The sequence below is a fragment of the Macaca thibetana genome, chromosome 12 (assembly GCF_024542745.1).
Source record: "Macaca thibetana thibetana isolate TM-01 chromosome 12, ASM2454274v1, whole genome shotgun sequence".
Lineage (NCBI taxonomy): Eukaryota > Metazoa > Chordata > Mammalia > Primates > Cercopithecidae > Macaca > Macaca thibetana.
The window spans coordinates 47,120,645-47,137,594 of NC_065589.1; the positions used below are offsets into that span (position 1 = coordinate 47,120,645).

The 16,950-nt window shown below is 36.1% G+C and overlaps 1 protein-coding gene across 1 annotated transcript in view; it reads left to right on the forward strand.

The window, feature by feature from the left end:
- Window positions 1-16,950, forward strand: part of DNAH7 (dynein axonemal heavy chain 7) — a 341,486-nt gene that overhangs the window by 300,834 nt on the left and 23,702 nt on the right. Inside the window, 3 exon segments of the mRNA XM_050752319.1 lie at window positions 6,119-6,304; window positions 8,140-8,277; window positions 12,239-12,469. Coding sequence (XP_050608276.1) covers window positions 6,119-6,304; window positions 8,140-8,277; window positions 12,239-12,469 — 555 coding nt within the window.

Here is a 16,950-nt window from a genome sequence, read left to right on the forward strand (position 1 = left end):
ATTATGAAACTGTCCGAATCCATAGAATGTACAACACCAGGAGTGAACCCTAATGTCAGCTGTGGACTTTGAGTCCTAATGAATGATGTGACAGTGTAGGCTCATCATTTGTAACACATGTGCCACTCTGGTCATGAATGTTGATACTGGAGGAGGCTATGCATGTATGGGGACAAGGGAATATGTGGGAAATCCCTATACCTTTTGCTCCATTTTGCTTTGAGCCTAAAACTATTCTTTAAAAATAGTCTTTAAAAAAAAGTACAAATCAGTGAAAAACTTTGGTTACCTATGAGTGATTTGGAACATTATGCCATGCAAACTAATTTGGTGGTTTTTCTATTGTTATTGGTGTGCTTTTTGGAGACTATTTTTGCCTTTTAGAAATATCACTCTTGCAACAGAATGGAGAGTGGATTAGAGAGACTTAGCTGGCAGACTGGTTTTAGGAGATGCTAGGAGTTGAACTGTGTCCCTGTAAAAGACATGTTGAAGTCTTAATCCATGGTAATTCAGAATGTGACATTATTTTGAGATGGGGTCATTGAGGGTATAATTAGTTAAGTTATAATGTGGTCATATGGGAGTAGGGTGGGCTGTTAAGCTAATATGACTAGTGTCATTATAAAAAGAGAGAAATCTGAACACACACAGAGAGGAAGACAGCCATGTGAAGACAGAGGCAGAGATTGGAGTTGTGCTGCCACAAGCCAAGGAACATCTGGAGCTACAGCTAGAGGAGGCTGGGAAAGATCCTTATAGAGGCTTGAGAGAGAGTGTGGCCCTGCCAGTCCCTTGATTTCAGAGTTGTAGACTCCAGCACTGTTAGAAAATAAATTTCTATTATTTTAAGCCACCTATTGGTGTCATAGGAAAGTAATACAGGAGACTATCATGATAACCCAGGTGGGTAACGATAAGAGCCTAAACGAAATCATTTGAGCAAGATTAGGGAACATGGTAGAGATACAATGGATATGTAGGGGAAATGATTGAAATGACTTAGATATTCAATGGTAAAGGGAGAGGGAGAAGCCTTGGTTGATGTGAGTTTTCTGGTGTGGATTGGTGTTGTTTTCATTCATTAATCCAGACAGGGAATAGAACCAGGCATTAATAGGTATAGAGCAGATGGGTGAGGGGATATCCAGGTAAAAATGTCTTTTAGGCTCTTGGCATATAGATATAAAACTCAAGGGAAGAGAGAGCACAAAATAGAGATTTATAGATTATTCAAGTGTTAGGAGAAGCCTGAAAATAGATTTAAAGGGGAGGCCTTGTGCTGTAGAAAAAGAAGAGAACACAGATTATATGTTGGTGAGCACCAAAAAACATTGGTAGGAGAGAGAACAGAAGACATGGAGGGCAGATGGTGCAGCCAGGAAAAAAACAGGAGCGAGCAATCTGAGTAAATAAAGAGTTTCAAGAATAGTTCATCCTGTTAAATGCTGGAGAGAATAAATTAAGTGCCTGTTGGATTTGTAACAGTAATTTCAAAAGTGTTACATCTCTTTAAATGCTGAACTCCATCTAACTTTCAGGACTTTGCAGAAACAATACAATTTTTTTTTTTAAAAAATGGCTAATTTGCACATGTTTTTCTGTGTTTCTTTAATTCATTTATAGTGAAAGAATATGATATTTAAATGTATTAAATAAAAAATGATAAATAATTATGTGGTACAAGTATGATCTATTTCACTTTCTTCGGGAATCTTTAAATGACATGTTTCACTGACCAAAGTGGTTCCTTCTATTAAATGACAAGTCAGCAAGTGCTTACATTCCTCCAGCATAGTAATTATATGGCCCACTTGACAAAACTGCTATTCTTGAGTCACATATAATCATCAAGAGTTAAAGAGAGATTCTTTGCGGAATGTGGATTCATAGCTCACTTTGATATTATTAAGTCTAATACACTCCTTCTTGAACAATCGACATTAGAAAACGGAAGAGGTATTTGACAAGTGAAGTTAGAATAATTGGTTATTTGCTAAAGTAGATTCTTCATATATAATTTCTGTTGGATCAAAAATGACTAAATAGAAACAATTAAAAGTGTAAATGAAGAAAATTTAGGTGGATATATATTACCTACTTGGCAGATGGGCAGTTGCTTTGTCATTCTTGTTTTGGTAGGGGGGTGTGTGTGTGTGTGTGTGTGTGTGTGTGTGTGTGTGTGTGTAAGACCCACCTCTCACCCCTCATTGTGACCCTAACAGATCCCCGAGGCAACCATTTTCACATCCTGGGGCATATGTGCCTGGATATTTTCCTGTTCGTATATAGATACACATATATAAACACAATACACACATAATTTTTTCTCAAAAACATTATTATAGTGTACATATTTATCTTCAGCTTACTTTTTTTTTTTTTTTTACCTACATATGTTGTGGATAACTTTCAAAGTAGATAGAGATCTTCATTTTAATGACCGCTTACACAGCATTTCCCCTTTTTTGATAATTAAGATTTTATTTTCTTTTTGTTTTTTGCTAATTAAGGTTAAAATGAACTTCTTATATAACCATGAACACTAGTTGTTGACTTCAAGCCCTGTTTTCACCTACTCTCTCCCGCTGCTCATTGTCTCAACCCTCTTGTAACAAGGAACAGGGAAGCAATCCAAGCAGCAAACTGCCACTATTTCTAGAAACTTTAGTAATCTACATGCCCACCAACCACCCACCCCTGCGGAAAACACTCCTCAATTTAATTGGCCCTGGATTTGACCGAACTTCTGAGAGAAACAACAGATAGCATTTACCTTATGGACTCTCAGGGGCATGTTGGCCAAGATTAACCCTTATGAAATTCTCCTCCTCCACATCTCATCTGTCTACATCACAAAGCCTTCTCAGGGGCTAGCTGATCCACCTCTACCGCATTTACTACTTATTTGATTTGCATATGAGTTTTCTTACTAAATTTCATTTTCTTATTATATTTCATTTTTATGGGGTGAGGGTCTGTCAACAGCGCAAGCCCAGGCAGTGTGTGTATCTCATCAAACTCCGCTCACATTTGCAGTTGGAAGCACGTAAATGTTCTGCAATGCTTCCTGATTCGATTTGGTTTTTTCACAAGGGCTTTGTCACTGACACGTGTTCTCCTAAATTCACTGCCTTAAGTTCCAGTTCTACCAAATAACAAGCCTTATAATTTCCAGCATCTAATTCAATAAATTTCCCCTCTCTAATCACTACTACTTACCCTAGTGCTACTGTTTCTACTTGAAAGGATTGCTCAAAGTGGAATCACTAGAATGTTGGATCTATGCACTTTAGATTTTAGTAGGTAACTGTAAGGAGGACATAGCACAAAAATGATGAAAACATTCTCAAGAGATTACTATATTTTAGTATAAAAAATATATTTTTTGAAATATATATATATTTTGAGACAGAGTCTTGCCCTATTGCCCAGGCTGGAGTGCAATGGCATGATCTCGGCTCACTGCAACCTCCGCCTCCAAGGTTCAAGCGATTCTTATTTCTCAGCCTCCTGAGTAGTTGGGGTTACAGGTGCGTGCCACCACATCCAGCTAATTTTTGTATTCTTAGTAGAGATGGGGTTTCACCATGTTGGCCAGGCTGTTATCAAATTCCTGACCTCAAGTGATCCACCTGCCTCGGCCTCCCAAAGTGCTGGGATTACAAGTATGAGCCACCGCGCCTGGCCTAGCATAAAATATTTTAAAATATTGCTATATTAAAATATTATAAACTTTGTAGAAGTAAAAGATAAATAAAAATGGATAAAGTATTTAAAATTTTGTCTGAAAGACTGATTCAATCTTTACAAAGAGCTTTTGAATAAGAAAAAGAAGATAATCATTCAAATTAGAAAAACATAAAAGATCAGAGTGAATAATTTATAAAATAAAGAATACAAATGGTGAATAAGAATTTTGAAAGTGCTAATGTCAAAATCAGAATTAAAAATAATTATATTGTTTTATTGTCAGTTTTTTTCCTAAATGATAATACTCTGTTTTCTTGAGAGTAGTGAAAAATAGAATTTTCTCTACTGCTGGTGGGTGTGTAAATATTTATGCTCAGGATAAAATAAATTGCAATGTGAAAAATCAACACCATTGCATTAATGTTAAAAATTCTATATACTAAAGAACATAATAAAATACTTTTTAAAACTAAGTAGAAAAATTATTTCCACAAATTTGAAAAGTAAGTCAGTTTATAAAAGAGTATATACAAAGAAGTACTATTAAAACTTTAATAGGGCAGGATGCAGTGGTTCATGCCTGTAATCCCAGCACTTTGGGAGGCTGAGACAGTGGATTGCCTGAGCCCAGGAGTTCGAGGCCAGCCTGGGCAACATGGTGAAACCCCACCATTACATAAAGTACAAAAATTAGCCGGGCATGGTGGCATATGCCTGAAGTCTCAGCTATTTGAGAGGCTGAGGTAGGAGGATCTCTTTAACCCTGGAAGTGGAGACAGTGAGCCCTGATCATACTGCTGCACTCCAACCTGGGTGATAGAGCAAGACTCTGACTCAAAAAACAAAAAACTAACAACAACAAAAAAAACCTACAATACTTTAATAGGAAAAATAGATAGGAGGCTAGTTTAAAAAGAACAACAAATGTATTAAACATATGAAATAATTGTGGACCTCACTGTTACTCTAGAAATGCAAATTAAAATAATATTATTGACCTACCATATTAGCAAAGATTTAAAGACTGGCTGCTACAAATGCTTCAGCTTTTTGGAAAAGCAGACTGGTAACGTTTATAAATTGCTTTTTATAAGCTTCTTTCTTTGGAAAGAAAATAGTAATTTCCTTTTCAGGAATCTAGACTGAAGAATCATTAGAAATTTTAAGAAATGTGTATTTAATGAACAAAATTCAGCACATTAAAAAATTAGAAGCAACAAAAGTGTTTAATATTAGAAAACAGCTATTGAAATAGTATTTTCAAAGAATGTTTTATGAAATTGTAAAAGAAATCATGTAAGAATTTGTGAAAAAAAGTATACAGTTTGGCCGGCCTCTGTGGCTCATGCCTGTGATCTCAGCACTTTAGGAGGCCAAGGTGGGCAGATCAGGAGGTCAGGAAATCGAGACCATCTTGGCTAACACAGTGAAATTCTGTCTCTACTAAAAATGTAAAAAATTAGCCGGGCATGGTGGCGGGCTCCTGTAGTCCCAGCTACTCGGGAGGCTGTAGCAGGAGAATCGCTTGAACCCAGGAGGTGGAGGTTGCAGTGAGCCGAGATCGTGCCATTGCACTCCAACCTGGGCAAAAAGAGTGAAACTCCATCTCAAAAAGAAAAAAAGTGTACAATTATATATATATTATATGATTCAAATTGTCAAATATATATGGATATTGAAAGGTGGTGAAGTAACACTGCTGATCTCTGAGTTTTATATATATTATATGTGTGTGTATATATATATATATATATTTGTTTTGTTTTGTTTTGTTTTCAGACAGGGTCTTGCTCTGTCATCCAGGCTGGAGAGTAGTGGCACGATTATCGTTCACTGCAGCTTCGATCCTCCTACCTCAGCCCTATCCCTATTTGGGACTATAGGCATGTGCTACCATACCCGGTTAATTTTTTTTTTTTTTTTTTTTTTTTTTTTGGTAGGGACAGGGTCTCCCCATGTTGCCCAGACTGTTCTCAAACTACTGGGCTCAAGTGATTCTCCCGCCTTGGCCTCTCGAAGTGCTGGGATTACAAGTGTGAGCCACCATGCCCAGCCCTCTGAATTATACTGTATCTGCTTTGCATGTTACTGAGCTGTACAAAGTTTTCACAGATGACATTATGATCTAATTCATTTGTATCTGGCACACAGTGTTGAAATAATTTTGGTTGAATAGACAATAAATTCACAAGTTAATAGAGGAGTTCCATTGTCAGCATTGACTGGATGGAAATAAAAAGCCAGAAAAGAAGTGAACGGCCCTGGGAAACATGGAAACAATTAGCAGGGAAGCATACTAAGGGAAGTTATGTTAATGCGAACTTTTTGTAAGATGTTTGATTTAATAATAGGAAAAAACAAGAAACACGATTCTGTATAACATGCTACTGATAACTGGTTGACCAACACGCGCTCTCTATTTTAGGAACTGCCGTATGAGGCTCTCCGGTACATGACCGGCGAATGCAATTATGGAGGCAGAGTGACTGATGACTGGGACCGGCGCACGCTGCGCAGCATTCTAAACAAATTCTTCAATCCCGAATTAGTTGAAAATTCAGACTATAAATTCGACTCAAGTGGCATCTATTTTGTTCCTCCTTCTGGTGATGTAAGTATGCCCTTCAAAAAAACTAAAAGCAGTAAGACATGAAATTATTTTGGTAGTGATGATATTTTTCAAATGGTGATTTTGCTGCAGGCCTTGTTTTTTTGTTACCCTTGTCTGTGCTTTCTTCAGTCATATGGGATAAAACAAAGCTCATGCTATAGGTGGAGTTAGTACTGTATAGGTACAGTACTAACTGTACCTGTTCACTGTAATGTAAGAAGTATCAGAAATGTGTCTCACGCTTTTTCAGTGACCTGAAGTTCTGCCATCATAAGCAGTTCTTGGGCTAAAAAGACATTGTCCCAAATTAAAATGAAAATACATAAGAGATAGTATTAGCAAAATATTATTAGCAGTAATAGTTAATTTTTATAATTATTTGGAAGTTAGTTGCAAGTAATTATCTCACTAAAGCATCAAATTAACATTGGTATTATTATTTTATCCCTTTTACAAATGAGAAAGCAGGTTCATTACAGTAGAATAATTTGCCCAAGGCCACACAGGTAAGAAGGTGGCAGCGAGTCACAGAACCACCTGCAGCACAAGACCAAGATTCCCTTCTGCTCTTCTCCAGTCCTGTCCACTGCGTTTGATGATCACAGTGGATTTCTAGAGATTGCTAGGACAATCAAGTTGGTTCTCATTTTATTCCCAGAAGTCAAAGGGCATGTATTGAAAGTTAAACACAAGCAACAGGAACACATACTGTAACCCCCCAACCCTAACCTCATGTTCCACTAGGATTAATGCTCGCCAAGGGCAGATGTAGGTATAGATAAAGGGAAAAATCACTCCCAAAGCCTAGGTCACTGATTGGGTACAGCAAGTCAGCATGGAGCTGGGGTAACAGGATCTCCCATGATGAATTGCCAAGTGAGAAAACAGCAAGATGAAGTAAGGTGTTTGTAAAGTGACACAAATCGTAAAGCCATCCATGACCAAACCCCCTTTGCCATGTGTGTGTGTGGATGTTTGTATATGATTATATGAGCATCAAGGAAGGTATGAAATTTTAATAGAAGTCCGTTTAAATGTAAAATATGTGTGTATGCATAAAAAGAAGTATAATGATAACGGTGATTATCTCAGAATAATAGAATTTTAAATAATTTTTACCTTTTTGAATTGAGTGGATTTTTTATAGTAAGAGTAAGCAGAATAATCAGAGTAAATCAGAAAGAAATATTTTTATTGTGATAAGTTAAGAATAGTCATCAGCAAAATGTGACACAAAGACTTCTCTGTAGGTAATTTCTAAATGAAGTTACCAGGATTCCCCTCCCCCATTAAAAACCCATTCCAATTGAATGGTACTTTTTCTCTGTAAATATGTTCTTTTTTTTTTTTTTCCTTTTTTTTTTTTTTTTTCTTGAGATGGAGTTTTGCTCTTCTTGCCCAGGCTGGAGTGTAATGGCGCAATCTTGGCTCACCACAACCTCTGTCTCCCGGGTTCAAGTGATTCTCCTGTCTCAGCCTCCTGAGTAGTTGGGATCACAGGCGTGTGCCACCATGCCTGGCTAATTTTGTATTTTTAGTAGAGACGGGGTTTCTGCATGTTGGTTAGGCTGGTCTCAAACTCTAGACCTCAGATAATCCACCCACCTTGGCCTCCCAAAGTGCTGAGATTATAGGCGTGAGCCATCGCACCTGGCTGCTCATATTTTTTTTTTAAACTTTGGCCCAGGCTGAAAGAAAGTGAAAGCACTCAATGTCCAGTGTCACAGGCCTATCCAGTCAATAACTTGAGTATTGAAAACTGCCTCTTTTCTGCGAAAAGTTCTAGAATGTAATTGATTTCTAACCTCCTGACTTCTTGTTATTCATCTCTGCAGCACAAAAGCTACATCGAATACACAAAGACTCTGCCACTGACCCCAGCACCAGAAATCTTTGGGATGAATGCCAATGCAGATATCACTAAGGATCAGTCAGAAACTCAACTGCTATTTGATAACATTCTTCTTACACAGGTGTGTGATCTGTATAGGAGCTAGCTTCTGAGGCCTGGGAAGGATGCTTCCCAGGCACATGTGCCAACACTGAACAGGCTTCCTTACACAATTCTGTTCAAGTGGAGAAACATTTAAAGGAAAAGACAAAAATACATAACTTAAATAAGGATTTGAACACTAAGTACATGAAATTATGAGTTTTTTTTTTTTTCATCAATCTTTTTTTGGGAACCAAAACATATTCTTTAAGTATCATTCTGCTTCTAGGAGTTTCATTTTGCCTTTCTTGCCCTACCTAAATACATCATACATTATGTCCTTTTTAAATGTATTTAAAGAGGAAGAAGAATTTCAAAGATACTTGGGAAGCAGTTTGATGAGAGAATTCATCTGAAATTTTACCTATTTTATTTTCCAGTCCCCTAGTATTTCAACAGTTGTTCTAGAACATTTAACCTGATTTACATGGACACAGTTTCATTCACACTAATATTTTATCAGATTTAAATTAGTATAACATTTAAAATATGGTTGCAATAGTAAGTACAAAATGAATTTAAAAGGGTAGGAGAAGAATTTGTAGGCGCAGCTCTCCTGGAGAGTGCAAGCGTATTGGGGTGTGGGAAAGCAATCTGCAAAGACACCAAAATTTAGCTGCCATGAACACAGGTCAGTACATTTTAAGGAAAAACATTTGCTAATCTTGCTTGTCTATTAAGAGAGAGATTGGGTTTATCACAATTCAGAGGTAGAGATACCAGAACTGCAGAGCTTGGAGGGCGAGTTAATGAGGACAAGACTTTTTGTATTTAACTAATTTATCTTGGAAGAAATAAAAGAGGAAGCTATCTTGTATTGTTATTCCTTTAAAAAATATGCTCCGTTGTTAATTTAATTTGTTTTTGAAAGGAAATTAGTCCAAATGGCAAGAGTACCCATAATGATTCAATAAAATTTTGATGAATTAAGGAAGAATAATCAGTCATGCAAGTTATCCTATTAGCTGAATTGTAACTAATCTTTTTTATGGCATCTCAGAGTAAAAATGACAACAGTTAATACTTTTGTATAGTGCTTACTCTGTGCTAGTGCTGTTCTAAGTGCTATTATGTATAACAATGCAATGCTAATGACAATCCTATGAAGTAGGGTCTAACTATGACTATTCCCATTTTACAGTGAGAAAAGTGAGGCACAGAAAGATTAAGTAGTTTGCCCAAAGTCAGCTAGGATGATTTCAAATCAGAACTCAAAACCAAGCAGTCTGGCTCCTACCAGTTTGGCTTCGGAATCTTGTGTTCTAAACCACTATGCCATATTCTCTTTCCAGATTCTGAAAGTGGGATGAGAACTAGAAGGCAGATAGCCAGAGATTCTTAAAAAGCTAAAAATTAGAAGGATAATGTGGTGTGCTATTACAAACGGAAGAGTCCATGCAACTCCTATCTCTGGTCTACTCTACTATGACATTTTCTAATAAGAGAAAAGGAACAAAGACTGTTTTTACATCCATTTTAGATATTGATAGCACTAAAATCAGTTACTGCCTGGGCATAAAAGTATATGTGCAAACATGAATGAGTAGCTCTTTAGGAGCATTAGATTGCATGTAATACACAACAGTCTGACAGCAGGACATTTACAGTGTCCTTTGGCTTTACTTAAACTTGATGAGGAGTGCCACATTACAGCATACGTAAAACAGTGGGGTCATTCCAACAGAAAATGACTCCGAACCAAACAAATACGTTTAAATACACAAGGGGTATCTTTTCAGCATATAATTAAACATTATATGTTTAATCCTCAAACTCAGGTTGGCAAATACAGTTACAGTAGTGGGTAAGCAGTGGTTCAGTGATTCTAGATTGAGTTTATCACAGTTCAGAGGTAAAGAGACCAGAACTGCAGAGCCTGGAGAGCGAGTTAATGATGACAAGACTTTTTGTATTTAACTAATTTATCTTGGAAGAAATAAAACAGGAAGCTATCAGAGCGAAGAAGTTTGCTTGTGCAGAGCTCCTTTGTTTGTGGTTAATGGCCACACACTATTTAGAATAGGAAAATTGTTTCAACTGAGAATATTATAAAACTAGATAACAGTCTAGGATCTCTGAAAAGGTTAAACTTTCTGATGTCTCTGAAAATGAATTCCACTTATCTTTCAGAGGAAAATAACCCTTAGAAGATTCCAAATGTTATTTGTGATAACTCTAAAGAAAGATGGTAAAGAGGAAAAAGCTAAGATAAATAATTATAAATAAATAGGACCCAATTGCTCTTAATTCTCAGTATCAGTTGGATATTACTTTCAAAAACCTATTACCCAATCATGTGATCTTTGTGTGTGAGAAATAGGGAAAGGGAATGTTTGTGTTACTAAATCATTTTTTTACATTTTTTGAAGAACTATAGACCTGGATTTGGCTTTTTTGCAGAGGCACAGCTCTTGTTAGAATATGGGAATATTTTAATGAGTTTTTACTGCCTTTTATGCACACCAAAATACTACTGGAAATCAGCATATGATTCTTTAAATATAATGGAATTAGATATTGCATTAGTTTTAGCCAAATACTCACTTTTTGTTTTCTATGATTTTTTTTTTATATTTTGTTGTAAACCTGGTACTATGGAATCATAATAAAGGATTATTATATGAGAATCTCTTTTTTTTTAATAGCACATAATTAAAACGTACCAACATGTAATTATTTTGTTGTGTAACTGTATAGGATATTATGGTGCTGTGTGGTAAGTAGTGTTAAAAGTCACAGTAGAGGCCGGGTGCGGTGGCTCACACCTATAATCCCAGCACTTTGGGAGGCCGAGGCAGGCAGATCACCTGAGGCCAGGAGTTTGAGACCAGCCTGGCCAACATGGTGAAACCCTATCTCTACTAAAAATACAAAAATTAGCCAGGTGTGGTAGCTGGCGCCTATAATCCCAGCTATTTGGGAGACCGAAGCAGGAGAAGTGCTTTAACCCGGGAGGCAGAGGTTGCAATGAACGGGAATCGTGCCACTGCACTCCAGCCTGGGCAACAGAGTGAGACTCCATCTCAAAAAAAAAAAAAAAAAAAAAAAAGTCAGAGTAGAAACTTAGGTAAAAATAACTAATATTAAAAAAAGAAAATAGTTAATATTTTCAGAATCAATTTTGAGTATACTAATATTTATAGTATAGAAACCAGGAAACAAAATCTAAAAAAAAAAGACTAAACACAATTTCCTTGGACTGGTAAAACATGAGATATATTTATTTATATTCTAATAGTACTTGTTTTCTCTCAACACACACCCCATATTCATTTGTCCTGAGGATTTAATTTTTTTTCAGAAAATATGGATTTATTTACACAATGCCACCATAAATATAAAAAACAAAAATAGAACTGAAATTCTCCTTCCTTGCTTCCAACGTGAATCACTAAAGTCTGTCTTTCCTCCATAACTCTTCCAGCTGCTTGGAGGAGATGAGCTTATTTTCTTTGTTCTCCTGGTTCAAGGGGAAAACTATATCCCTGCTTTTGGCAACCAGTAGACACCAGAGTTATTAGCAAATATATTTTGTGGCCTGCTTTCTCAAAGCAAGATGAGATTTCCCCCATCTGGGTTTTAATGCCCACCATCGCTTGGCCACTCCACCAATGCAATGCTTTTTCTTCCACTATCTGCAGCATCTGCAACTCCCCCTGTACCCAGGCAGCCAAGCGTACAGCTTATTTGCTTTCTGCAGATCCTCGTTTGCCTCTGAACACATTACATGCCCTTCTTCCTCCTCTCTAATAATAGTTTTCCCTTGAAAACCCATCCCCCTGCCTGTTATCATCACTTTAATAAATTTTGTGTGGAGAGGGATCATGGATAAAATAGAGAGCAATGTTCTTTCTTATAAAGATTTACCTTAGGATTTTTCATATTCTGCTATTCTTAGACCTTTATGAGGATTTTTGAGTTATAGTTTGGATTCTTCATAGTCTCGTTCAGCAGGTGCTGGTGCAAAATCATCAGATGAAGTAGTGAATGAGGTTGCTAGTGACATCTTGGGCAAACTTCCAAACAACTTCGACGTCGAGGCTGCCATGAGGAGATACCCAACAACTTATACTCAGAGCATGAATACTGTACTTGTCCAAGAGATGGGACGGTTCAATAGGTTACTGAAGACCATAAGAGATTCATGCATAAATATTCAAAAAGCAATCAAGGTAAGGTGAAAAACACCCAAAAAACCCATTAAATTATATATAGCATTCATTTATTTAGCAAATATTTGTTTAGCACAAATACTGTGTAAGCACTATTTTGGGTTCTGGGGATAGATAAGGTTAGAAAATAATTCTTGCCCTTGAGGAGCTTATAGACTTCTGAGAGTGAGAGTTAATAAACAGGGAAACAAGTATAGAGGATGTTAGATAGGGATAGGACCCTGGATTGGATATATGCTAAGGAGACACAATGTGGTAAGGAATGAGCCCTTGCCCTCATAAAGCACATTTTTTCATTTATTATTATTATTTTTTTAGAGATGGGGTCTCACCCAGGCTGGAGTATAGTGATGTGATTACTGCTCACTGCAGCCTTGAACCCCTGGGCTCAAGAATTCATTTGCCTAACCTTCCTGAGTAGCTGGGACTAGAGGTGTGAGCCACCAAACCTGGCTAATTTATTTTATTTTTATTTTATTTTATTTTATTTATTTTATTTTATTTTATTTTTTTTAGAGAGATAGGGTCTTGCCATCCTGCTCAGGCTGGTTTTGAACTCCTGGGCTCAAGTGATACTCCTGCCTTGGCCTCCCAAAGTGCAGGGATTATAGGTGTGAGCCACCAACTCCTGGCCCAAGCTCAAATTTTAGTGAGGGAGGCAAACTGAAAAATAAACTGGCCAAGTGTGGTGGCTCATGCCTGTAATCCTAGTACTTTGGGAGGGCACAGTGGGAGGATTGCTTGAGCTCAGGAGTTTGAGAACTTCCTTGGCAACACAGCAAGACCTTGTCTCTTCTGAAAAACAAACAAACAAAAAAATGCTGGGCATGGTGGTACATGCTACTCAGGAGGCTGAGACAGGAGGATCGCTGGAGCCTGGGAGGTTAAGGCTGCAGTAGGCTACGATCCTACCCAGCCGAGGCAACAGAGTGAGACCCTGTGTCAAAATAAAAGTAAACAAATACATATAAATTTTGGTAAGTGATAAGTTTTATGGAGAAAAATTAAACAAGATTAGGAAGTAGAGAATGATAGGTGAGAAGTTCTCTTAGGTTGGGTCAAGTCCCTCTGAGGAATGACTCTTGGAGAGAGACCTAAATTATGTTAAGGGGCAATCCATGGAACGTTTCAGGGAAGAGCATTTCAGGCAGAGGGTATAACACAAGTGTAAAGTCAAGAGAAAACAAGCTGGGCTTGGTCCAGGAACACAAGTAGGAGGTCTGATTGGCTAGAGTAGAGTGAGCATGAGACAGACACTACTACTAGAGAGAAGACACCAGAGGCTGGATTGTGATGGTGTTAGCCATAGTTAGGATCTGAAATTTTGTTTTATTTTAAAGTATAAATATAAAGAGAAGCCTTCAGAGGGTTTTAAGCATTGAAGTGAAATGACCCATTTTGCATTTTTAAAAATTTGCTCTAATCACTGCTGAAAGGATTACAGCAGTACAGACAGAGACCAATGATACGACTGAGAAATCCAGCTGAACTGGTCTCTTGTAGTAGCATTGGAGGCAGAGGGAGGTGGCTGCTTATGAGTTATTACTGAAAGAAGAGTCTACTAGGCTGGCTGAAAATTAATGTGGGTGTGAGCAAGAGAGTAGTCAATGATAACTCCTAAATGTTTGGCCTAAGGAAGTGCAAAGTCTGGGCAAGGAACAGATTTGATGTAAAAAATCAAGAATTATATTTTGGTCATATTAATTTTGAAATGCCTGGTAGACTCAATGGGAAGGTCGAGTTGTTAGATACCTGATTTAGAGTTCAAGAGGGAAGTCAAGTCTGGAGATAAATTTCAGAGTCTGCATCACGTTGATTATATTTGAAAATAAAATGTATAAATTATCTCAAATATTTTGGTAGTACTGATGAGCATTTTTCGGTGGCAAGCAAGTCTATGCAAACCTATCCACAAAGGCCGAGAAACTGAGAGGGCAAAGAAAGAAGCTGAACAAATCCAGTTTCTCAGAAAGGAACATTTAATAGTGACTTACGAACAGAAGTCATAATGTTCAGGCAGCCGTGAGAGGGGATGATGGGTCCTTACAGCTTTACCCCCTAGACCCAGGGCTGATGCATCATGGGGAAGGAATGTGTAGGACAATTGAAGATGATCCCTCAGGGAAAGCAATAATGCTATGTGAATCTGCCCAGTGGCACAGTTTAATGTCAAGGTTGTTTTGACCTAAGGGTAGGATTTATGGTAACAGTGGATAAAGTAGAAATCTTAAAGGCATTCTCAACACAGGGGTTAATGAGATGCCAACATGGCAGATTGGCATCCAAGATGGAGTTGCTTTATTCTCCACAAGCATAGATTACTTTGAAGCATCAATTTCTTTCCCGCAACTCATATGAACTACTTATAATGCCCTTTCTCATGCTGTTCTTTCATCTTTCTCTTCATATTTCACTAATTTGAGGAAGAAAATGTTTCAAATTTGAAAAACCTAACTTGACATGGTATCTGTGGCCAATGTAGCAATGTAAGTCCTTATATTAAACTCATTTCTTTTTCCAATATCTCAGTGAAATGACACAATCTAACTGGGACAATTTTATATCACATTCTCTAGTATAATGCTAAAACCAGGTGTATTTTTAATGACAATATCTAATACATAAGACAAAATCTATTTCTTACAGTTACACAAAAGTAAATTATGACAATAAATTCAGCAAACATGTTGAACCTATATATTTGTAAAAGATCAAAGTTCTACTAAAACTTAAAAGTTCAATATTATAAAAATGTCAAAGAATTGCAATTATAGAAGGATTCAATTTTAGTTGACCCAGGATTACAGCAAATATTTAAATACTTAACAGTATTCGCTGCTGGCAGGTCAGTCATCAGGAATTCTCATCTGTGTTATTGGAAATGTAAATTGTTGAACCTCTTTGAAGTACAACTTGGTAATACCAGTAGAAATGTTAAATCTTCTTTATCCTAAATATATATATGTTTATATGTGCACATATATGCAAAGCTATAAGCACAGGAATGGTCAGCACTGCATTGTTTCAATAAGTGATTAACCTTAAATATTATCCAGTGGTTATATGAAATGCCCATCAATTAAGAGTGAGATAGTTTTATAGTTGCCGATGTGGAAAGATGCCAAGACATATTGATAAATGAAAAAAGGTGTATAACTTTATGTATTGTTTGACTCAATTTGTGAGTTCTTAAAAATATGCATATTCTCTGTAAAATTATATTCTCCTGAATTTGCCATATTTGCCTTATCATTTACCCTCTGCTTCTCTATATATAAAAGACATATATATTTATAATATACATTAAAGATATATAATATATATAAAGATATATATATACCCATATATAAATGTTTTCTGAATTATTTGAGAATAGTGGTTGCTTATACCCCTTTATCTCAATACTTTAAGGTATACTTTCTAAAAACGAATACTTTTTATAATATCATAATACAATTATCAAATTTAAGAATAAAAACCTAAATATAATATTTTTATCTAATCAGCAATCAAACATTTCTATTTCTCAATCATGCAAATTCTGTCTTTTCTAGCGAAATCTATTCTGACACAGATTTCAGACCAGGATCAAACATTTCATTCGGTTGCCATGTTTCTTTACCTTCTTTATTCCAAGACAGTTTCTCAGCCTTTCTTTATGTTTGATAATATTGACATTTTTTAAGAATACAGAGCAATCATTTTATAAAATGTCCTGTGTTACTTTTTAAATGAAATAAAAAACTAATTGGAAGTTTTTAAAAAGTAAAACAATGAACAAAAGAAATTACACATTATAATTATGGGATAAAGCTGAAGTTATACCCAAGAAAATGTATAGTATTAACTTTATTTTTAATTTAATTATTAAACAAGAAAGATTAAAAAGAAGTGAATTATTTGGCTTAAGAGATAAGAAAAAGGATATCCTGTAAGTCCAGTACTAGAATAAATAAATTTTAAATGCTAAAACTGAACAAAAAAGAGGAAATTTTGAGGAGGAGTAAAGGTATAGAAGTGTTGAACAACTCCATTTACAAGTTGAGCTAATTGGTGTATATGGAACACTGACTCCCACAAGAGTATAATATACTTTTCGAATCAACATGGAACATTTACAAATATTGACTATATAAAAACCATAAAACAAGTCTCAATAAATTAAAAGGTCTGAGATCATCAGTCTATATTCTCTGATCAGAGAAGAATTAAGCTAGAAATGAGTAACAAAAGCACAATGAGAAATATCCATATATTTGGAAATTCAGTAAAATACTTCTTAATAACTCACAGCTTAAAAAATTTAAATGAAAATTTAATAATAATTTCTATTAAATTAGAGTGAACAAATATAAACATGCCAAAAATTGGAGAATGCAGCTTCAAATATATGTTAGAAAAACAAAAAGCATAATAAAATAAAAGCAAATTAATGAAATAGAAAACAAACATAATAGACTCAACAAAGCCAAATGGTCATT